At 38.1% G+C, this 24,413-nt stretch overlaps 1 protein-coding gene across 1 annotated transcript in view; it reads left to right on the top strand.

Annotated features, from left to right (window-relative positions):
- INTS6 (integrator complex subunit 6) overlaps positions 1-10,974 on the top strand; it is a 140,401-nt gene extending 129,427 nt beyond the window's left edge. The window contains exons 15-18 of the mRNA XM_006876936.1: positions 463-694; positions 7,050-7,421; positions 8,439-8,532; positions 10,321-10,974. Coding sequence (XP_006876998.1) covers positions 463-694; positions 7,050-7,421; positions 8,439-8,532; positions 10,321-10,414 — 792 coding nt within the window. The 3' untranslated portion in view covers positions 10,415-10,974. The remainder of the gene's footprint in view (positions 1-462; positions 695-7,049; positions 7,422-8,438; positions 8,533-10,320) is intronic.
- Positions 10,975-24,413: the final 13,439 nt, after the last annotated feature.

Raw genomic sequence — 24,413 nt, 5'->3', positions numbered from 1 at the left:
AGAGATTAAGTTGGTCTGTATGACTTAACTCGCAAAGAAATTTTGCATTAATAATTGCATTTTTTAATGTTTGCAAACATTATAATGTTAATGTATTCCAAGTTTAAATTTTCTGTTAGGTAATCTTAAACATGATTTAAGAAAATTTGATATGTATTCATATTATAAGCTTAGCAATTAATCTTTTATTTTATGGCTCATTCCTTCATTTACTCATTTAACAAATATGCATGGAGTACTTGCTATGTGCCAAACATTGTGCTAGGCATTGTGGATTTAATATGATTAAACAGTTCTTAATTTAACTAAAGTAAGCTGAAGCTATTTTCCTCTCTTGAGTATCTAATACTCCAATTAAAACAACTGTAGCTATTTTGATTGGAATTAGAATTTGTTTTGCCATTTAAAAATTGTATGTAAATTAGGAACAGTTTTATATATCTATATTTGTTGTTCTTATAGGGTATGATGATAGATGAAGCAGATGAATTTGTTTCTGGACCTCAAAATAAACATAAACGACCTGGAGAACCAAATATGCAAGGGATTCCTAAAAGACGGCGATGCATGTCTCCACTGCTGAGAGGCCGACAACAGAGCCCTGTTGTGAACAATCATATTGGAGGAAAAGGACCACCTGTACCTATGACTCAAGCACAGCCAGATCTTGTTAAACCTCTTCCTCTTCATAAAAGTAGGAGTTATTTTTGAAAACATGATTTTCTGCTTCTTGGTTTCTCTTCAGGGAGGAGCTTTTTATAGCAAATTATAGAAAATAATGATTGTAAAAGTATAATTTATTTTAAGATAGTCATTTATTTTAAATTGGCATGTAATGGTTTTTGTCCTTGTAATGAATGTTTGTTGAACATATCAGCTATTGCTTTCTAAAATGTATTTTTAAATCTTAAACATTTATAAAAATAACAACTTCAAAAAAGAGGTATTAATTCCACAGAAATAGGGTTTTCCATTTCAGTGTAAGTCAACAACTAGTTATAAAATGCATAATTGATTTTAGATAGTGATAGGCATTGAGGTATAGCAATGAATAAGAAAATAGTGATCCCTGCTATGATTTGTAATGAGTGAGGGAAGAAGGTCATTGAATAAGCATTCAATGTGATGTGGGGAGGAGGTTACAAAAGAACAGTCAAATATGCTGTGGAAGTGTTTGGTAAGATGATTTACTAAGGAAACTCTATTTATGTCCACACTTGAAGGATGAATGACAGTTAGCTAAATAAAGGTGTTCATTTGCCTGTGCTTTTAGTAATCTAACAAGAGTATTTGCAAAGGTGTGTAGTAAAGAGCAGGGCAGTAAAGGAACTGAAGGAATGTTGGTGTGGCTGGAGTGTGTTGGGAATTAAGGTAAGTTGAGTATGAATGGTTAAGGCCAACATACAGGGTCTTGGAAGCTATTGTAAAGATTCTAGACTTTCTTCTACAGATAATGAGAATCTTTTGAAAGTATCTAATCCAATCAGCATTTTATAAAGGCCAGTCCACTGTAATGTGCAGAATTTTATCAGAGAGGGACAAGAATGGAGGTGGTGGTGGTGGTAGTGTGCCGGGGAGTTTGTTTTGACTCATAACGACCCTACATGGGTTTCTGAGAAACGCTCATCTTTCTTCCATGGAACAGCTGGTAGTTTCGAACTGCTGACCTTGAGGTTAGCAGGCTGACTTGTAACCACTATGCCAGCAGAGCTCCTTTAATGAACTAGTAGTAGACATAGGCGATGACCATTAGTGGCTGACATCATTTTAACTGGAGAGAACCCAGATATCATGTACTTCTGTGTGTGTGGTGCTGCAGGACTAATGCACTGGACTGCAAGGTTGGTTTAAACCACAAGGTCAGCAGTTCAAACCCACCATCTGCTCCTTGGATGGAAACCCTATACAGGTTCACTGTGAATCAGAACTGACTTGATGGCACTAAACAACAATAGCTATTAATTTAGAGGAACGTGTTAGATGACAAAACAGGATACAAATAGCTCAGAATCCACATTGTGAAATTCTGTATAGGAAAAATAATCTGTTATGAACTTTTGTTTATCCCAGAAGAAAAATGCTTAGAAGAAAGAGAGGTGCAGAACAATCTTATAGGCTAAAAGATAGCCAAGAGACATATAAAGCACTTGCAAATGGCAGGTTTTATTTGGATCCCGAGTCAAATAAAAACTCTTCCACAATTATTGTCGATAGAAAGGGACCATTTAGGTGGCTGTAATAGAAAACCAGAAAAGAGATAATAGTGACCTAGCATGGAGTTGTGAGGAACATATGTATTTGATAAATACGTGAACATATCAGGAAACTTCATTTTGCTTTTGATCAACCATCAACACTCGTGGAAGCAGCAGTCAAGAAATCAAATGACATTGAATTAGGCAAATCTGTTGCACAAGACCACTTTAAAGTATTCAAGAGCACAGATGTCAGTTTCAGGACTAAGGCACACCTGACCCATCCATGGTATTTTCAGTAACCTCATATGCATGTGAAAGTTGGACAGTGAATAAGGAAGACCATAGAAGAATTAGATGCATTTGAGATATGGTGTTGGATGAGAATATTAAAAGTACCAAAAGAACAAACAAATGTGTGTTTGTTTGTTTGTTCTGATCACAGTCAGAATGATCTTTTAGAAGCCAGGATGACCAGACTTCATCTCTCATACTTCGGACATACTATCAAGAGGGACTAGTCCTTGGAGAAGGACATCATGCTTGGTAAAGTGAAGGGTCAGTGAAAGAGAGAAAGACCCCCAATGAGATGGATTGGCAGATTGATGGCAGCAGTGGGCTCAAGCATTGCAATGATTGTGAGGATGGTTTAAGACCGGGCAGTGTTTCGTTCCATTGTACATAAGGTCATTATGAATCAATGCTGACTCAGTGGCACCTAACAACAACAACACCTCAATGATCGATTAGATGTTGGGTTTAGGGAAATGGAGGGATGAAGTTTCTGCCTTGAGAGACATTGATTCAGGTATGGAGTTGGGGAAGAGATGATGAGTGAGTTTCGAAGCATAAAAACCAACAACAGCACCAAACCATTCCTTCCATAGTACTCTACTGAAGTGGACTCAATAATTCATTCCAGTGGCCACACAGAACACTCAGACACTGTACTCTTAGTTAGGAGGTGTAACAGGTTACAGTGCTGGATCAGAAATGCTCAAAGCACAGTTCTGTGTTCAGGACAGCCTCTTCTCAGCAGGGTCCACAAGCCGGCCTGACCTCTGCCCTGGGAATGTTACAAAACTCTTTTAGGGCTACTGGTAAGTGTACAAAGGACACTTTACTCTTACTCTGAAGTCACTCAGCTGTAGCTCCATGGATCAGCAAACATAGCTCCCCACTTAAGTGCCTAAAACCTAGAAGCGCCCACTCCACAAGTGCCCAATGGCACTCAGCTTGACTTGCTCTAGGGGCCTGGAAGTCTACCACTTTGTCTCCTTGCTCTGGCTCTTGGTTTTGCTGCTGTTACTTCTCTGCCACTCCTCTTCTACTCCTCCAGTATCCCAGCTTTCTGTCCCTAGGTTGAGGCGGTTCAATGCACAAAGATCTTGGGGTCTGAAAAACACACACCACTCAAGACTCTTACTCTTTGATGGTAGTGAGATTCCCCTCCTTCTTCAGAGACAGCTCATTTTACAACCACTTGAGAGTATCAAGTTTTCACAATTAACCCTGTTAACAGTCATCACAACTGAATCATAAAATCATCAGCATCTTCCTCCACTTTCTCTTACCTAGACGCATCAGGAAAAAGTCATTTGATGAAAGTTGACAAAGACTAGGAGAGACATTAAATAATTCATTGCATGAGGTGGAGATCCTATGAAGATGGAAATTTAAGTTTGGGACTTAGGAGAAAAAGACTGGGCTAGAGAGGTAGAAGGCAGCTTTAAAGCCCATTGAAGTGAATAATATTTCACTAAAGTTTTAGAAACAAAAGAGATTAGGACAGACCTTACCTTAAGAGGAGAGAGTAGATTCAGACAGGTATGAGAATATAGGGATGAATTTACTGTAATATGAGCCAAAAGAGAATTTGAGTGGCTGGTAATCTAAAATATTTGCTGTACAGAGCAATCAAGAGGATCAGAAAGATCTGTTGGTCCTGCTACACTAGCAAGAACAATTCAGGTGGAATACAGAGGGTTATAAGAGAGTCCTTACAGATGAGAACCTGGCAATGATGAGAGTAAACAACCATTTGAAAACATGTAGCTGTAAAGGGAGAGGTAGGGGCAGAGAGTAGCAGCAGGAGAAGGTTGGAAGTTGTGGTTTGGTTTGGGTTTTAATATGAAAGGAACATAAATATATTGGAGTAGTGGTATGAGGGAGCCAAGTAAAGAGGGACAGATTGGAACTGGAGATTAGAGAGTCCATAGTCAGCACAGTCACTGAGAAGGCAAGAGGGAATGCTTTCACTGAAATATAGCGAGTATGGGTGCAATTCTAAAGTGGGGAGAAGTTGAGGAAGTTCTGTCTAACAGCTTGCTTTTCTTTTCTCTGAAGTAGAAAGTGACTTCATAGAGGTCGCTGAGAGTAAATCTGCTCCCCCAGAAAACAGTTGAATTCTGAGTTCCCTGACTGCTCATCAAACTCCTGAGAAGGAGCAATTTTCCAAGTCAGAGATTGGATAAGATTTGAATACTCTGTCTGGGAGATAAATAAATTGGTTGGCAGTGCTTAGGATCCAAGTAAAGGCTGATTATTCCAAATTCAGTTGTAGAGCAAGCAAATGCAGATTTATCATTTGGGGGGTTTGCACAACAGATGTCATGGGAGGACAACAGAGCAAGAGGACGTATGACAGTGGCAGGAAGTGGTTTGTGACAGAGCTGGCTAGGAAAGTGGCCATCTAGAAGGAACATGTGATGACTAGGAATGAGCAGAGAGAGAAGTACCGCAAAGATACAGGTTTATGCTCCAAGGTGTCTGATTTTGTGTTTAACGTATGAGAAAAATATAAATGAAAGAGTTCTTTGTAGATAAGGAATTAAGGAATTTCCAGTCCAGGTAATTGACCTTGAAGTTACCTCTTCTCAAACTTTTATGTGCATATGAATCACTGGGGGTGGGGGTGGGGAGTCTTACTAAAATACATACATTAAGGCTATGGTAGAGCTCAAGATGAATATTTCTAGCAAGCTCTCTGATGGTGCTAATGCTGCCTATACACAGATCCCCCCCCCCCCCCACTTTGAATAGTGAAAGACCTAGAATGATGTCGGGAGGGATTTGGAATGTGGGGGAAAGCTGTGAACCAGATGCTAGATACATCCGTGACTGAAGGGATGCACCCTGGAGATCAATGTAAGATAATGATGAGAGAGTATGAGTGGCAGAGCTCAGAAAAGCTGCAGTTTGTACAAGAGTGCATAGGAGCAATGGTCATGAAATGGCAGTGAAGGTGGAGGAGTCACATACTTCAGGATGGAATTTTAACTTCATAGAGAGTGTTAGAGAGAAAGGATTTTCTACTTGTGTTCTGGAAAGGAAAAGCCATTTCCTTAGTGGAGAGCTTAAAAGTTTAGGTAAGGAGCTCTGGTAGCGTAGTGGTTACGAATCGGGCTGTGAACCTCAAGGTCAGCAGTTCGAAACTACCAGCTGTTCCATGGGAGAAAGATGAGGCGTTCTGCTCCCGTAAAGATTTACAGCCTCGGAAACCCTGTACCAGGGTCGCTATGAGTCGGAATCAACTCCATGGCACGTAAAAACAACAACAACAAAAGTTCAGGTAAAGCATGGATTGTTGTGGAGAATATTCAACAAAGAGTAGTTTACAAATCATGAAATGGGATTTAGGAGAGGATTTATGAGGATGAGTATATAGGAAATGTGAGTAAACAGAGTATACATTTTGGACCGTGAATGAGGAAAACATGAATTTTGCCAGTGTTCTGGAGGTTGGTGAGCAATCAAGAAACGTAGAATTCACTGCTTTCTGTGGGGAACAAGTGGCATTAAGTGGCAAACTTGTAAATTCAGGTTCTGGTGAACTAATGAGCTGAAGTGGGCACCATGTTGCTCTGTGTTGCTCAAATAATGAGGAATAATTGGTTGCTCTAGTATGTTGCTGATCACTGGACTAGTAACAACAGGGTCAACAATTCCACCAGCTGCTCATGGAAATCCTATACTGGGTCACTGTGAGTTGGAACCAACTTAACGGCACACAACAACAGATGGTTGATTATAAGAAAAGGATGTGCTGTGAAATAAGATGTTTGGTGTTGTGTTCCCTGCAGAATGTGGAAAAATATTAACTGGCTATCCGATCCTCCAGTGTTTGCTTACAAATAGTAATTGATGTATAAGGCAGTTAAGTTGCATTGAGCTAGCGTTCTCGAAGGGAAAGATGGCCATGATACTTTTGGTGTCACATATGTATTTCAATAAGACGTGCAAATGGTTAACATACTCTTCTGCTAACTAGTGGAAGATTGAGTCCACCTAGAGGTATGGCACTGCAGGATAATGCACTGAACAGCAAAGCCGGTTTGAACCACAAGGTTAGCAGTTCAAACCCACCAGTCGCTCCTCGATAACCCTATACTGAGTTGCTATGAATCAGAACCAACTCACAATACTTAACAGCAGAGGTGCTTCAGATGAAAGACTTACTGATCTACCTCTGAAAACAAATTAGCCATTGAAAACCTTACTATGATGGGAGAGCATAGTATTGTCATGAGTTGGATGAACTTAACAGTCTCTGGTTTTAAGGCATTTAAAAACAGCAACAACAAAACACCCCTAGTTCAATAAAATTGCCACAGAATAAGTTGGTTGTAATTTGCGTTATTTTAAATTTTGTTTCTAAGAGCAGAAATTGTACAGATTTTGTAAATGTTGTCAAAATTTCACCATATCATCTTTGGCAAAACTTAAGAACCATATCACTTTATTTGTTAATTTGTGTTAGTCAAGGAAATTGGTGTGATTTGCTGTAGCTGATGCTCCTTTGTAGCTTTCTTTATTGTGTACTCATTTTTCTTTTTCCTTTTTCTTTGTTTTTAGTTTCAGAAAGTAATGATTCAGCAATAGATGATGTGGTTGAAAATCATATTGCAGACCAACTTCCATCCGACAGTACACCAAATGCTATGGATACTGAATTTTCAACATCGTCTTCTCCAGCCAGTTTATTGGAACGACCAACCAATCATACAGAAGCCCTGGGTCATGATCATTTAGGAACTAATGACTTAACTGGAGGTGGATTTTTAGAAAACCATGAGGAGCCAAGAGATAAAGAACAATGTGCTGAAGAGAATATACCATCATCTTCACTTAGCAAAGGGAAGAAATTGATGTACTGCAGAAGCCATGAAGAGGCCAACACTGAGCTAAAAGTACAGATAATGAAGGAGATCAGGAAACCAGGAAGAAGTATGTATAAGTCTATAAACCAAAAACTCACATTAGTTAGAAGAATAGATCTGAATCTAGCTCAGTCTTGAGCAACATCTTAGCTATAGAACATTGCATAAATAGATTACATACAGTTACTCCCATGGCAGGAACCCTTCGTCTTGAATATACTTATCAGCAACTAGAATTTTACCATAGCATCTAATTCCCTAAAAATGTGGTTGGAGATTAAATTTCATTTCTGTAAAGCTCTTGACTTAGTGCCTACCAATGGTGTTTAAAATTTAAACTATGACCAGGGATGTATTAAGGGCAAAAAACTAAAATTATGGAAACTAGAATGTGGAACAACTTTATAGGGAGAAAAATCAGCTTATTGTCATTCATTTAGACATTGATATCACCTGCTATGATGATTCAGTGACTTGTGGTTGGTCCAGAAGTAGGTAAGACATACTATGTAGAACTCAAGAGTCTATGGAGAATTGTATGTGGAAACTTCAAACTGTGAAATAGAACTTTCAACCTGTTGTTTACCCACACTTACACCCCTTGTAAGCTGAATTTACATTGTTGTCGTTAAGTGCCGTCAAGTCAGTTCTGACCCATAGCAACCCTTTATAGGGTTTCTGAGGAGTGGGTGACGAGCTTGAACTGCTAAGCCATGTTTCAAACTGACTTTGCAGCACCACAGCAGAATGGATTTTTGTAAAGGCCACTTGCCTCTTTTTTTGAATTAGCTACCAAAAAGCTGTTTACTCACCCTTTTGAATAAGCGATGTGATCGATACTTTAATGGAAACTTTAAAAAAATAAAAACAAAACAAACAGTGTTTTGACAGTTTTTCTTGTCTGTGTTGATACATACATGTTAAAATGTATTATGAAATCGTAAATGAAACTGAAATTTTTAGGTAAAATATTTTTGGCTTTGTTTTAGTAATCTTAATACAGTAAATTTCAGTAGAAAAATATTGAGTTAAGGATACAAATGATAATGGCATAATTCATTCTTTTTGCTTCTCATGTTTGAAGAATATGAAAGAATCTTCACTTTACTGAAGCATGTGCAAGGCAGTTTACAGACAAGACTAATATTTTTACAAAATGTCATCAAGGAAGCATCAAGGTAAATCAACTACTCTCCGTTATGAAATAAGTCCTCAGTTTATATTATCTATATTATAACAGGATTATTTTGCACTCAAATTATCTATGCTTGTGTATGATTCACACCCCACCTGTACTTAAGTACTTTTCATTGTTATTTTATAAAAACTTCACTTAAAAACTAAGCACAAAAAAACCCCCAAAAAACCACAAACCAACTAAGCACACACAAATTCTAAGATTATGGACTCAACAGTACTTTCTCCTTGCAAATTATTATACTTTCATAATTCTCATTTACCTACTCTATGACTTTTTGGTGTCTTTATTTTACAGTCTTTAATTTCTCTCCTTAAGGAACTCTGGTAGCATAGTGGTTACGAATCAGGCTGCAAACCACAAGGTCAGCAGTTCGAAACTATCAGCTGTTGCGCGGGAGAAAGACGAGGCTTTCTGCTTCCGTATAGATTTACTGCCTCGGAACCCTGTACAGGGTTGCTATGAGTCAGAACCGACTCCACGGCACATAACAACAACAGTTTCTCTCCTTAAAATATGTGGATGACAGTTAACAGTTTTCAGTGATTAGAAATGTCCTCTAAAAGCGATATCTGAATGTAGTTCATTTTTTTATGTGGAAAACCCTATAATTAAAGGGAACAGAGTTGCATAAGTTGACCTTATTCTAATTGCTTTCAGTAGACACGGATAATGTGCATCAAGGCTATAGATGGTAACTAGGAAGTGCTGTCAATTGAAAAGCATGGTTGTCTGAGTTCAGAAAGCACAGAAAATATTTTTCATTTTTCTTCCAAGACATAGAATGTTAGTATTATAAGGAAACTTAGTGTTGATCTCATCTAACCTTCTAAATGTAAACGTAGTTCCCATCCTCCCAGTGAACTAGCCTATCAATCTCTCTTAGGCTTTTCTCTTTTGGAGTACCTAGAAAATGACCAATTTAAGGATCAAAATAAGGCCATAAGTACTCATAAAATTTTGAGTGTTTCATCTGTTATGTTCTATATATAAAATTCTATCAGATTAGACCTCATTCTGGATTTAGCTATATTCCTGTGCTTGTGGCTTATACCTGTACTTCATTTACTTTTGCCTTAAAAGAGTTGGGTAATAGTTTAATATAAGGTGCAGACCAGAGGAAATAGGTATAACAATACTCTTAGATATTTAAAAACATATCAGCAAAATGAATACTTAGTAGGTAGACAAATGCAACTTTAATTTGAGATTAGGCTACCTATATTTTTTATTACAATTTTTTTAAATTGCCATTTGCAGGTTATATTAGTTCTATCTAGTTATCCTTGATTTGCTACCTTTCTAACTGAAACAGTAGAACCCCCCCACATCGTTTTTAAATGCTATGCCCAACTCTCATTTCTGCTTCCACTCTGTTCATATTACCTTCAACAATTCAACTTTCAAAGAATATAGAGAAGAAATATTGGAGTAATTGCTTTGTGAGCCCAAAATATAAGGATTGGCAATCCTTAGATCTAGCCATTTCTGGGCCCCTCCCTCCTTTCTCTCTGTATTTTTGGTTGTGGAAGGAATAACTTCTTTCCCATTATACCTCAGATTATTTGTGTTAGACACAAACTATAATACTGTACTGACTTAATAACTTGTTAATCTCAATACATTTTATATGTAATAGAGTGCTGATTTTTCCTTCTCAGTTTGAAGAACCTTCCCAAAGTAATTTCACTTTTTAAAAACATTATACTAGTTCATAATTATTTATTACGAATCATTTGAAAGTGGTATTGTTTATTTTTTCATGCAGGTTTAAAAAACGAATGCTAATAGAACAACTGGAGAACTTTTTGGATGAAATTCATCGAAGAGCCAATCAGATCAACCATATTAATAGCAATTAAAAGAAACTAGAATGTGACCACTTAGTTCACTCTCTTCTGCAAACAGAAAGTAAATACAGGACTGTTGTGATCTTGCATTCATTTTTGACATGCATTGTTGGCTATTGGAAACAAAAAGCAAGTCTACAGATCCTTTTCCCATCATTTTACAGTGCCCTTCTCTTCATTTCGGTTTATTTTTGTAATGTGAACAGTATCACTCTTTAAAAAAACAGCAAAACAAAAACCCACATTTTAATTTAACAAACTAAAAATAGTCCTCCAAATATCTTGCTTGTCATTGACTCTTGCGTGTCAATTTCCCTCAGGTTCTATTTTCTTAAACCAACCTTTAAAATTGTCACTTCTGTTAAGGTTGAACTTTGCCAAAAAATGGAAAACAAAACAAAAAAAAGGAGTTACTTTGTAATTTTTGGGGAAAAAAAGCACATACATTAAAAGTAGGTAATGTTTTGTATATACAGTTATTTTGGATATATTATTGTAAGTTGTACAAATGTATTTTGAAGAATATTTAAGAAAAGCACTTTTGTTATTCCATCAATAAATGCTCTATTTTACTCTTGTGTGGTTTAGGAAATAATCACATTTAAAGTAATCATTTAACAAAAAAATGAACGGACTCTTAAAGGCCTTGCTTTTTAGCACTGGAAAAATACACCACTTGGAAGTTCATATTTGTTCAATGTAACTGTTACTATGTGTTAGGTAATCTGCATTGTCTTTAGACTCTGTTTTGTTGTCCACACCTACATACTCCCCTTTTTTGTCTAGATCGTCGAGGCAAACATACCTGTGACACAGCGGTAGACACTTAACAAAGCTATTTAACCAGCAGACTTGGACCATGACTGGTTTCCTGACTTTTCTTCTACCCCTTATTCTTTCTCACTAAATTTGTGGATGGCACTATTGAAAATCTTTAGTTAGGGAGTCGGTAAGTGTGGGGTATACTATATACTTTGCAATGTCTATGTTTTAGTAATTTGATGCCATGCTTATAGAAGGTCCACAACAAATTAGGTGTCCAACAACAAGGGGATCTCTTTGTTCTGCTCTGCTGTTCTCATACTTAAACTCTCAATTTTATATAGAAGCTAAATGAAATGGAAAGGAAACACATTTAAGATTACCTTACGTACGATCACTTTGCATTCTCCTGGAGTTACACAGGATAAGACTATTCATTATCCACCCTCAATCCAACAGGCCTTGTGTTTCCCTAGAGGAAGCCATTCTGTGACCTGGATTACTCGTTATTCATAGATCACTGCGGTGCCTTATAGTGTTTTTTGGGGTAATCAGTAGAAAAGATGGTTAAGATACATTTGGATTAAACGAGAAATAAGCTTACAATAAAATTGAAATATTTTTACATTCATAATATTTGAAAATGACACTTATCTTTTTATACTTTAGCAGAACATTTTAGAAGTTCTAAAGTATAGCAAAATGAAATTGTAACCTTTGATGAAGAAAAGCATATATGAAAGTGAGCGAGCTGCTCATTAATCTAGGAGATTTGAAACTCACCCAATACTGAAGACAAACCCTGTCAAGTAAAAGAAGCATTTAATGTAACATTATATAGTATTTTCATAGGCAGTTCTTTAAACCACTTTTCCATTTACAAAATACTTTTAAGTAGAAAATGGTATCATTTAAAAGGTGAAGCTCTTACAGTACTTGCCTGCAGCCATATTGCTAAATTTAGTAAGAGCTAAACAAATCCAGAATATATTATCTGGTCATAAGTTACATATACTTAGATTCTGAGATTAATAAAAGGGGTTGGAAATCATTCAGATACAAATTCATACTTAAAAATATCTAGGAAATAGACTCAATCTATTTCAGTATTTTGCAGCTTTCCTTATCAGAAAATTCTTATTTCCATTTGACAGGTTGTTTAATGAGGTAATAATCCCTTAGAACTTTGACATCTAATATCCTTTGGGGAAAGGAACCCTAGAGGGAGTTGGGAAGGAGCCACTTGTTCAGTCTTCTCTTTTTTTCCCTTTATCTGCCACTATACTCTCAACACCTTTACACCAAAATCCATCTGAACTCAAACTTAACGCCCCAGCACTCTTAGACTTTTGCATTTTGAAAGACTATGAACGTATTAACTGAATGAGTGAACTATGTAGAATTTTACTCATAAGTGAAGGAGAAGGAAAGTATGTTTTGGGCACTATCATGTCTAGGCCTTTTGCATCACTGAATGGCTTTAGGCTGAACAAATGAAAATACAATCTCAAGGTTGGATTTTTTTTGTTTTTTGTTTTTTTTTGATGACCCTTTATCTTTCTCATCTGTCAATTGCTTGAATGCTGACTTGCCCTTAGACTTAAGATTTCTCAGTTTGCTGTACTGACGATTTAAACTTTGCTTCAATCTGTTCCCCTGCCACCAGAAGAGTAGTTTAGTTACTTTGTCGTGTGTGATAATGGGCAGATGCCTCCCCAAAAGAAAAGAAAATGCACAAGGATTTCAACATGCATTTAGACTTGAGGGTGGATTATAGAACTGGTTTTGTATTAGCCTTACATTTTCATTCTGATTACTAAGGCAGTCCTGAAAACCATTGAAAATAGTAGTATGTCTTCCTAGACCTAGGATTTGACATTTTTATGGAATTGAATTCTAAAACAGGAACCTTTCTCTTTTGACTGTCATCTGCCTTTTTAGTTTATCAGCTATTAGCAATGACCTTTCTTTCCAAGTTTAGCTGTGTCCTTGTTTCTTGAGGGGGAGTAGAACCTGCCATTTTTTCATCTTTGAGTTTTTGACATTCTTTCAAAGAACATTGCTTCCTGTTCTGAGGGATAAATGTCATTTTCACCAGATCAGCCTGGGCTTGGGGTGCTGACCATCGTGAAATCTTAGGAGGATATTCTGTTGAACTCCCCATCTATTTTCTCATGAATGATTAGCCTCATCCTTTTTGTCACAAAAGTGTTCCTTTGATTTCTAGCGCAAGTTATAGCAAGTATGCAAATGATTCCCAGATAAAATGATGTTGACAGTATTTCCTTAACGATTTGTGTAAAACCTATGCATAATTTTCATGATTCTAACTTTTGACATTTTTTTTCTCTCCATGAATAAAAATCATGCCTGACTCTTAGTTAAAGTAGATTCACCTTTGCTTGATTTTATTAGTCTTATTCCATCCTACTTATTTTTAATACATTGTTTAGACTTGCCAACAACTCTTCACTGAGAATCTTTTTTTCTTCCTAAGATGATAAGTGCTGGTGAGGTGGGGTGGTGGACAGTAGGTAGACTAAGCTTGAAAGAGAAATCATTGGAATGCTGTTCAACTTTAAAGACCTTGTACTTGTCGGTTCTGGATGCTACATCTTTGTCTGTACCATCCCGTTTTTAAAATGAAGCCAATCTAGATTGTATAAAAAGGAGCTCAGTTAGTGCACTGGCTGGCACATTAGTCTGCTAACCACAAGGTCCGTAGTTTTAGCCCACCAGCTGCTCTGCTCCCACAAAGATGGACAGCCTCAGAAATCCTATGCAGGGCCTTTGTGAATCAGAACTGACTTGACAGCAGGCAGCAGCAACAAGAGTCAATAAGCCAAGCGCATGCTATCAAGTAGACTCCCTCTCATAGTGACCCTGGAGGGCAGAGCCTTTCCAAGGCTGTGGTGGTCATGGAAGCAGGTGGCCGCATCTTTCTCCTACAGAGTGGCTGGTGGGTTTCACCTGCCCACCTTTCAATTCAGTTCACGTAAACACTACACTACCAGGGCTTTAGTGATCTTTGTTAAATGCCCTCAAGACAGATCCAACTCAACAACCCTGGATAGGGTTTCTGAGGAGTGTCGGTGGGTTAGCAGTCCAGTGCTTATCCTACAGTGCCACACCAGGACTCCTGAGGTGGTATTGTTAAGTGCCGTCGAGTTGATTCTGACCAATAGCATCCCTGTATAGGGTTTCCAATGAACAGCTGGTGAGCTTGAACCACTGACCTTGCAGTTAAAACAACTTTGCAGTCTGACACATTAGCCCACAGGGCCACACCAGGACTCTTGAGGTGGTATGTTCTTGTCAAGTGCCGTCGAGTCAATTCCGACCCATAGCAACCCTGTATAGGGTTTCCAAGGAGCAGCTGGTGAGCTTGAACTGCTGACCTTGCAGTTCAAACGGCTTTGCAGTCTGGCACATGAACTCACAGCGCCACACAAAGTAGTATGGCAAACATGCTAGACTGGGTCAATTCATCTTTTTAACAGAAAAATCAGTATTCTAAGTCTCCAGAAGTGGAAACCTACTTAATTTTTTTAAGCCAACTACAAATAAGTTGAAAGAGCAGGACAGATGCATTGCAGAGAATTGTTTTCTCTATATGTGTGAACTATCACCCTTCTAAGACTGAGGCAGACAGCAGCAGGGACACCTCTGAAGCACCAAAGAAAACTCACTATAGAAAGAGCACTTATTTGGGGTACAAGAGGGCCAACGAGCCCTTACTGCTAGCGAGAGGCTAGTGCTAAGTTTACCTCAATCCTATCAAATAATAGATTAATACCTATTTCCTGAGGAAAAAGATGAAAGCTTGATCTGCTTCTAAAAATAGGAATCAAGACCTTTTTCATAACTACAGATCTTGCAGAATATAAAAGCACAGGAATATCTATTATCTGCACATATTTTTAAAAAAACACTAAATTGGTAAGTCAATTATATCCCTGGGTTTTTGAAAAAATAAAACCATCCTAATGTATTCTGGTGTGGCGCTGTGGGTTAATGCACTGACTGCAGAGTCAATGGTTCAAACTCACCAGCCACTCCTTGGAAACTCTATACAGGGTTGCTTTGAGTCAGAATCGACTCAAAGGAACGTAACAACAGCAGTGACCTTTCATTGTTTAGTATTATGATGGGCTTGCAAGCTGGAGAATTAAAGAAAAGATGCCATTTAGCCAAACCTATTTCCTGTTTTCAAAATATCACATGGAATAATACCCTTACTGAAAGTAATTTTCAGAATGACTTTATTCCTTGTTTATGTGATAATGGAACAAATCTGTTTCTAAATGGGAATCTCCATTTTTCAATATAATACTGCTTTCTAGAAATATTGATAAGACTATTTTTTAAAAGCGTTAAGCCAAACCTGAACTTTTGTAGTTTCAAGTGGTAAAACTTTAAAATGCAAAAATTCAAAGAGGTACACTTAACAAAAGTAGGTCTTAGTATAATTGGGTACTGCTTCTTACGAAAATATCAGTGGCTGCAACTGTCTTAAAAAAAACTTGTCATTGAGTCATTTCCAACTCATAGCAACCCAGTACAGTGTTTCCGCAACAACTTCTGTCAGTTTGCAGGACTGTAGTGACTTGCATGTTGCTGGAAGCTATGGCACCAGTATTTTGAATGTTGACAGGATCACCCATATAGGTGGACAGATTTCAGATGAGCTTACAGACTGAGACTTGGGAGAAGGAGAGGTGGAGTACTCCTGAATGTTTAGTCACAGAAAAACGAATGAATAGCAGTGAAACACTGTCAGATATGGAGTCCTGGTGTGGCCCTGCAGGTTAATGCGCTGGGCTGCAAAGTCATTTGAACTGCAAGATCGGCTGTTCAAGTGCACCAGTGGCTCCTCAAAAACCCTATTCAGAGTCGCTATGGGTGGGAACCAACTTGACGGCACTTAACAACTGTGTCAGCACCAGAATACTGAATATTGAAACACGATGAATAGCACCAGAGTATAGTCAGATATAGTGTGGGAAGATGAGTCCCTCAGGTAGGAAGGTACTGGGGAAAAGCAGTCTCCTCAAAGTAGAGTTGACCGTGATGACAGAAATGGGCTAAAAGCCTTCAGTATGTGTTAATGTGAGCACAATTCAAATTGAGAAACATCTGCAAACGCCCATTATAATTGGAACAGGAAATGTATGAAGTATGACTAGGAAAATTGGAAGTTGTCAAAAATGAAACTGAATACATAAACAATATCCTTGGCATGAATCAGCTGAAATAGACTGGAATGGCCATTTTAAAATGTGATCATCACATGGTCTACTATGGCAGGAATGACGAAGAGGAATGGTGTTGCATTCCTCATCAAATGTTGCAAAATCTATTTTGAGGTATAATACTGTATGTGATAAGATAATATCCATATATCTACAAGGAAGACCAGTTAATACCATTATTCAAAGTTATGCACCTACCGTTAGAGCCAATGAAGACGAAGCTGCCAAATTCTGACAACTTCTTCAGTCTGAAATTTATCACATATGTAATAAGCTATTTTGCTAATTACTGGTGATTGGAATGGGAAGGTTGAAACAAAAAGGATCAGTAGTTGGAAAATAGAGCCTTGGTGATATTCAACCATTTCAAGAGGTAGTGTATGATCAAGAGCCAATGGTACTGAAGGAAGAAGCCCAATGTGCACTGAAGGCATTGGCAAAGAACAAGGTTCCTGCGAATGATAGAATACAAACTGAAAGCTTCCAACAAACTGATGTAGCACTGGAGGCACTCATCTATGCCAAAAAATTTGAAAGACACCTACCTGGCCAACTGATTGGAAGAGATCCATATTTGTGACCATTCTAAAGAGAGTTAACCCAACAAAATGTGGAAATTGTAGGATAATATTAATATACACAAGTAAATTTTTGCTAAAGTTAATTAAAAAGTGGCTGCAACAGTACATTGACAGGGAACTGCCAGAGGTAAGCTGGATTCAGCTGAGTACATGGAATGAGGGCTATGATTGTGAACATCAGATGGATATTGGCTGTAAGAAGACAATACCAGAAAAATGTGTAGCTGTGCTGTATTGACTATGCAAAAGCTTTTGGCTGTGTGTATTATGACACGCTATGGACAACATTGCAGAGAATGGGTATTTCAGAACACTTAATTGTGCTCATGAGAGAAAGTCGTTTGCAAAGAACAAGGGGACACTGAATGATTTAAAATCAGAAAGGTCTGGTTTTAGAGGATTATAGTCTTTCACCATACTTATTAAATCTGTATCCTGAGCAAATAATCCAAGAAGCTGGATTACCTGAAGAATGTGGCATCAGGATTGTAGGAAAGCTCAGTATGGATTGCACCCCAATGTAGAGAATTCAAAAATCCTCACCACTGGTGCAATAAAAATAACATGATAAATAGAGAAAAGAATGGGGTTGTCAACGACTTCATTTTGCTTGTATCCACTATCAACACTTATGGAAGCAGCAGTCAAGAAATCAATATATTGCACTAAGCAAATCTGCTACACAAGACCTCTTTAAAGTGTTCAAGAGCAAAGATGTCAGTTTGAGGATTAAAGTGTACCTGACCCAAACCATAGTATTTCCAATAGCCGCTTATGCTTGTGAAAGTTGTACAGTGAATAAGGAAGACCATAGAAGAATTGATGCATTTGAGTTATGGCATTGGAAAAGAGTATGAAAGATACCACAGATTGCCAGAAGAACATACAAGAAGTAGAACCAGAATGCTCCTTAGAAGCCAAGATGGCCAGACTTCATCTCTCATACTTCAGACGTATCAGGAGTGACCAGTCCCTGGAGAAGGATGTCATGCTTGGTAAAGTGGAGGGACAGCAAAAAAGAAGACCCCCAACAGTATAGATTGGTACCGTGGCAGGAGCAATAGACTCGAGCACAGCAGCAATTGTGAGGATGGCACAGGACTAGGCGGTGTTTTGTTCTGTTGTTCATAGGGTTGCTATAGGTCAGAACCTACTCAATTATAAGTAACAACAACAATATGGGTTTCCAAGCCTGTAAATCTGTACATGAGTAGAAAGCTTCATCCTCACAAGGAGTGATTAGTGGGTTTGGACCACCAGCCTTTTAATTAGTCCAGTGTTGATCCTACAGGTCTTACCCTTTAAAACCTCAGTCTTGGCTCTGTGGGTATCTTGGCCTAATCCTAGAAAATAATAAAAATGTGAATTGCTTATTAGTATTTTTTATGCATTAGTTTAAAGACTTGAGTGTTTTTTGGTTTTTTTTTTAATGTATTTTTAATTTTTAGTTAAAGTATCCAGGCTCTTTGTACAGCAAGGGAGAGATCATTTGTTTGTAAAGTTCTTAAAGTTCAATATTTTATGCAACTTAAAAAAAATTTAATTTGGTAAATTTGTTTAATAAACAATCCTCCCAAATTAATATTCAGATCAGTGTTCCATTTTTTCAGTAGCTAATTTTTAAAGTGATTTCTAATTTTATTGAGATATTTCCTTTAGTCAATATTTCTAAAACTTCAGTGGTCCTAAGACTCATCAAGGAATTTGTTAGAAGGAGATTCTGGAGCTCTCAGCAAGCATCTGAGAGGAATGCCCCTTGAATGCTTCCTTGAACTGCTTTTAAAGAGTCACTTTAAGCACCAAAGTTACCAGTTTGTATTATGGACCTGAAGAGATACAATTCAGTGTTTAAAATGTGCTTAATCCTGCATGACTGCATTCTGTATACTTAGGGATACCATGCAATTAAATTGGCTCAGGCTAGAATCTTCAAAGAAAATGAGGTTAGAGCATAATTGTTTCTGTGTGTTACCATTTCAAAGATAGAAGCTTGGCAAATAGGAAATGTGAGCGATAACTTAGGGGACTTGACAGATTTTATTTATCATTATCCATTTTTAAGCACTTCTCCACAGACAAATGGTACTTGAAGACACAATAAAGAATGAAAGTAGCAATCTTTGCAACTAGAAGCCATTTTAGAAATCATTCATTCCACTCTTTTGAGATCATATTATCTGTGACCTCATAGCTACCTGAGCAGAGGTGGAGATACGCAGGTTTTCTAACACAAGGCTCAGAACCCACTTCCACTCCAGCTCTCTATACATGCACTGTGGGTTACTGTTAAGTCCACTCCAGCTCCTGGTGGCCCATAGGGGGTTTCCGAGGCTTTCTAATTGGAAGTATATTGCCAGGCATTTCTCTGAAGGTGCCACTGTGTGGACTTGAAATTCTAGCCTTTCTGTTAGCTGTTGACTACTTGCGCCACCTAGGGATACCTACGCCCCTCAAAAGTGTATTCTAGCATGCCATTTGAAAGGTACCATGGCACGAGTATTGAAATTCTTTTGTTTTGAGGGAGCTTCGTTTGTTTCATCTTGACCAATAAAGTTGGTTTGCATTTTTCATTCATATACAAGGAGGTGACCCATGAATGTGGTGTAAGAACAAAACCAGTCTAGAATATGCTGAATTTCATCCATCTTGTAAATAAGATGTATTCAGAAAGTTTGAGTTGGCTATTTTCACAGTATATACGTTTTTCCAGAACCAGTAAGGGGAGCTAGGCAAAGGCCTTAGGAAGAGCAAACTCAGTGGAAGCATTCACTTGGTATCACTTGTCCTACATAAAGAATCTTGGTCTTTTAGCACTTGGTCTTTTCCTGCAGGATTGAAAAGAAATTTCTCTGTAATTAAGTGATTAACTTGTCACTAACTTGGAACAAATGAAAATGCAGTGCCAACATTAAGAAGATGACTTTATGGATAAAGAACTACGATAGTAGGGATAACATTTTACTGTCTCTGACTTCATTGCTGTCTATTATGATATTTGGACATTTGAAACATACTGAATAGGCAGAAATTTTCATTAGAAATCCCTTACCACTAAGATTTGGGATTGGGTTTCAAAAAGTTCATGGGAAAATTCCATTTTATTTTTCATGAAGTTTTTGAAGTCCCCTTGTGTTAAATATGTCTGTGCTAGTCTAGGCACATGGATGAGCACAGGGTAAGAAATGGGACCAATGAGTTATTGGTTAAATAAGTTGGTTATTCTAATATTTTAGAACTACAGCCAGCATTTCATTTCAGTAGCTTTTGTCCATCAGACTAGAAGAAGGGTCCAAGAATTGATAGTCACATGTTTGCATACTTAAGCCAACACACCATAGCCTACCATACCCCAGCAATTATCAGCATCTCTTACATATCATCTCTAGTAAGAGTTGCCAACACAGAAGATCAGCATTTATGATCAAATTGAGACCTCAGGTATCATCTGTACGTCTGCTTTCTTCCTCTTGCTTGATCTAGTATTACGGATCTCTGTTTGCAAAACAGCTATTGAAATGTTATACAACTAATGAGATCATCCTAGAAGAGGCCAAGTACAAAGGGATTCTCTTGGCATTGGGCTCATCCTTCCCTGCAGTGTTGGCAGCTGCTTAGTGCCATTGACAGTCATACAACCTGTTTTCCCAGAGTTTGTCCCCAAGATTGTTTATAGGTGCTATTCTGTAAAAAGAGTTCCATGGTTAATTGTGGAACGTGTTGGCTAAACATTTTTTTTTATGATTTTCAGTTGAAAACTTCTTAGGTCTGCTAATTTGCCAATATTTACAGTATATCTGTCCTTGAGGATTATAATACGAAGTGTTTAACCATGGAACCACCCATACCACCCATTTCCCAAATTGACTGGACTAGCATTCTGGGGAACCTATTTTGGGAAATGCTGTCATAAACCTATTTGCTCCTACATTACATGACAATATCCAAAGTTAAGGGAGAAGACTACTCTCTCTCCTGCTTGATTATCCTCTCTTCTTCCATAACATCTACAAATCCACTTTCCTGTTTGGGATGTCTTGCTCATTTTAAGATATTTCTTACTTTGCCCAACTAGCAGAATAATGCCGGGTACATACATGTGCTTAGTAAAAGCTGCTAGCATGAATCATAGACACCCCTCACACACTGTACATGTGTACTCTTTTCTCCTTAAAAGCATCTGCCTTCCTGTTCTTTAACCAGATTTCACTTGAAAGCAAATGTTGGTGTCTAACTCCACAGGACCTTAGCACAGAATGGGCCTCCACCAGCACGGCTCAGTCAAATGATGACTTCAATGCCTCCTCCCACTTAATTAGTGGAGGTTTCCATCAGTCTTTGTGTGTGGTTGGTCTTTCTTAACACTAGCAAAAGTGTTAAGAATCTTCATAGAATTGTTTTCTTAATCTCATACTTTTTCATTATTAATGTATAGAGATATTACTGACTTCTCAGTGTTGATCTTATATCCTGCAACTTTGCTGAATTTATTAGCTCTAAGAGGTTTTTGGTAGCATAGTGGTTATGAATCGGGCTGCTGATCCTCAGGTTCAGCAGTTTGAAACTACCAGCTGTTGCGCAGGAGAAAGATGAGGCTTTCTGCTCCCGTAAAGATTTACAGCTTTGGAAACCCTGTACAGTGTGGTCACTATGAGTGGGAACCGACTCCACGGCACCTAACAACAACAAGAGGTTTTTGAAGAATTATTAAGGTTTTCTCTATATTACATCTTGTTTTCTGTGGAGACAAAGAGTTTGACTTCCTTCTTTCCAGTTTGGATGCTCTTCCTTTGTTTCTTTCCTTCCTTCCTAATTGCCCTTGCTAGAACTCCTAACACAGTATTCAATGTCATTGTTAGCTTTGGGTTCCAACTCATTAGCAACACTATGCACAACAAAACAAAATACTGCCTCACAATTGTTATGTTTGAGCCCATTGTTGCTGCTGTTACATCAATCTATCATGTGGGTCTTCCTCTTTCTTGCTGATCCCCCACTTTTCCAAGCATGATGTCCTTCTCTGGAGACTTGCTCCTTCCTGATAACATGTCCAAGATGCGAGGGAAGAAGTCTTGCTACCCTCTCTTCCAAGATAGATTTTTTTTGTCATTCTGGCAGTCCATGATACTTCAAGTTCATCAAATTGTAGTGGTTTGTCCATATTGGAAACTACCAGCTGCTCCGCGGGAGAAAGATGAGGCTTTCTGCTCCTGTAAAGATTTATGGCCTCGGAAACCCTATACAGGGTCGCTATGGGTCGGAACCGACTCGATGGCACATAACAACAACAACAATAAGGAACTCTGGCACCGTAGTGGTTACGAATCGGGCTGTGAACCTTAAGGTCAGCAGTTTGAAACTACCAGCCGCTTCGCAGGAGAAAGATGAGGCTTTCTGCGCCTGTCAAGATTTACAGCCTTGGAAACCCTGTTACAGGGTCGCTATGGGTCGGAATCGACTCAACGGCACTTAACAACAACAACAACAACATGAGGCTACTGAAAATAACCTGGCTTGGGTCAGGCACACCTTATCCTCAAATTGATATCTATGTTCTTTGAGACTTTAAAGAGCTCTTGTGCCAATGCAAAATGGTAATTTTCTTGACTGCTGCTTCCATTAGTGTTAATTGTGAATCCAAGCAAAGTGAAGTCTTTGACAGCTTTAACCTTTTCTTTTTTACCATGATGTTATTCATTGGTCCAATTCTGAAAATTGTCATTTCTTTAAGTTGAGGTACAATCCATACTGCAGTCTGTAGTCTTAGATTTTCATCAGTATTTCAAGTCCTCTTAAATTCCATCAAGCAAGGTCCTATCATCTGCTTATGACATTAATGAGCCTTCCTCCAATCCCAATGCCGTGTTCTTCATATAATCCAGTTTCTTGGATTATTTGGTCAGTATACAGATTGAATACGTATGGTGAGAGGATACAACCCTGATGTACACCTTGCCTGATTTAAAACCATCCCCTTGTCCTGTTCGAACCACTGCCTCTTGATCTATGTACAGATTCCTCATGAACATAATTAAGTGTTCTGGAATACCTATTCTTTGCAAGATTATCCATAATTTGTTACGATCCACACAGTTGAATGCTTTTGCATAGTCAACAAACCACAAGTAAACATAATCTCTGTTTTCAGCCAAGATCTAGCTGACATCTATAGTGATATCCTTAGTTCCACATCCTCTTCTGAATCCAGCTTAAATTTCTGGTAGCTACCTGTCTATTCATTGCTGCAACAGATTTTGAATTTTCTTCAGCAAAATTTTGCTTTATGTGATATTAGTTATATTGGTCCATGATTTCTGCATTCTGTTGGGTCACCTATCTTAGGATGAGCACAAATATGGATCTCTTGCGATCAGTTGGTAAGGTTTCTTGGCATAGACGAGTGAATGCCTCCAGAACGGCATATGTTTGTTGAAAGATTTCAATTTGTATTCCGTCAATTCCTGGAGTCTTGCTTTTCGCCTTGTAGCTTGGACTTTTTCCTTCAATATTATTGTTTTTTTATTATTATTATTATTATAGGGTACTTTTTCAAATGATTAAATGTCTACCAAATCTTTTCAATACAGTGACTCTGTGTATTCCTTCCAATAGTGAAGGAAATCCTGTCTTTTCCCTGATCTTAAGGGGAGTGCTTTCAGTTTTTCAACACTGAATATGTTAACTGTGAGTTTTACATCAATACCCTTTATCATGTTCAGGAGGCTTACTTCTAGTTTGTTGAATGTTTTTATTGTAAAAAGGTGTTCAATTTGTGAATTTTTTTCTACAATGAGATGATCATGTCATTTTCCCCTGGAGTCCTGGCATGGCGCTGTAGGATAAGCACTGTACTGCAAGGTCATTTGAGTTGCAAGTTTAGTGGTTCAATCTGCAGAAATCCTATACAGACAAGGTCACTATGAGTTGGAACTGACTTGACAGTACTTAACAACAACATTCCATAATGTGGTTGTTGTTGTTGTTAAGCGCCATGAAGTCAATTCTGACTCAGCAACCTTATATAGGGTTTCTGAGGAGATGTTGTGGGCTTGAATTTCTGACTTTGTGGTGAACAGTCCAGGGCTTATCCTATGGCTTTACATCAGGACTCCATTAATGTAGGAGTTGTTGTTGTTAGGTGCTGTTGGTTGCTGCTTATAGCATACCCCATGCACAACAGAAGGAAACACTGCCCAGTCCTAGGCCATCCTCACAGTTGTTATATTTGAGCTCATTGCTGCTGCAACTCTGTCAATCTATCTTCTTAAAGGTCTTCCTCTTTTTCCCTGACCCTCCAACTTGATCAAGTATGATGTCCTTCTCCGGGGACTGGTCCCTCCTGATAATATGTCTGAAGTATGAGAGATGAAGTCTAGCTATCCTGACTTCTAAAGAACATTCTGGTTGTATCTCTTTCAA

This window comes from Chrysochloris asiatica, unplaced genomic scaffold (genome assembly GCF_000296735.1).
Source record: "Chrysochloris asiatica unplaced genomic scaffold, ChrAsi1.0 scaffold00432, whole genome shotgun sequence".
NCBI classification, from domain to species: domain Eukaryota; kingdom Metazoa; phylum Chordata; class Mammalia; order Afrosoricida; family Chrysochloridae; genus Chrysochloris; species Chrysochloris asiatica.
This window is presented reverse-complemented; position numbering and strand designations above follow the sequence as displayed.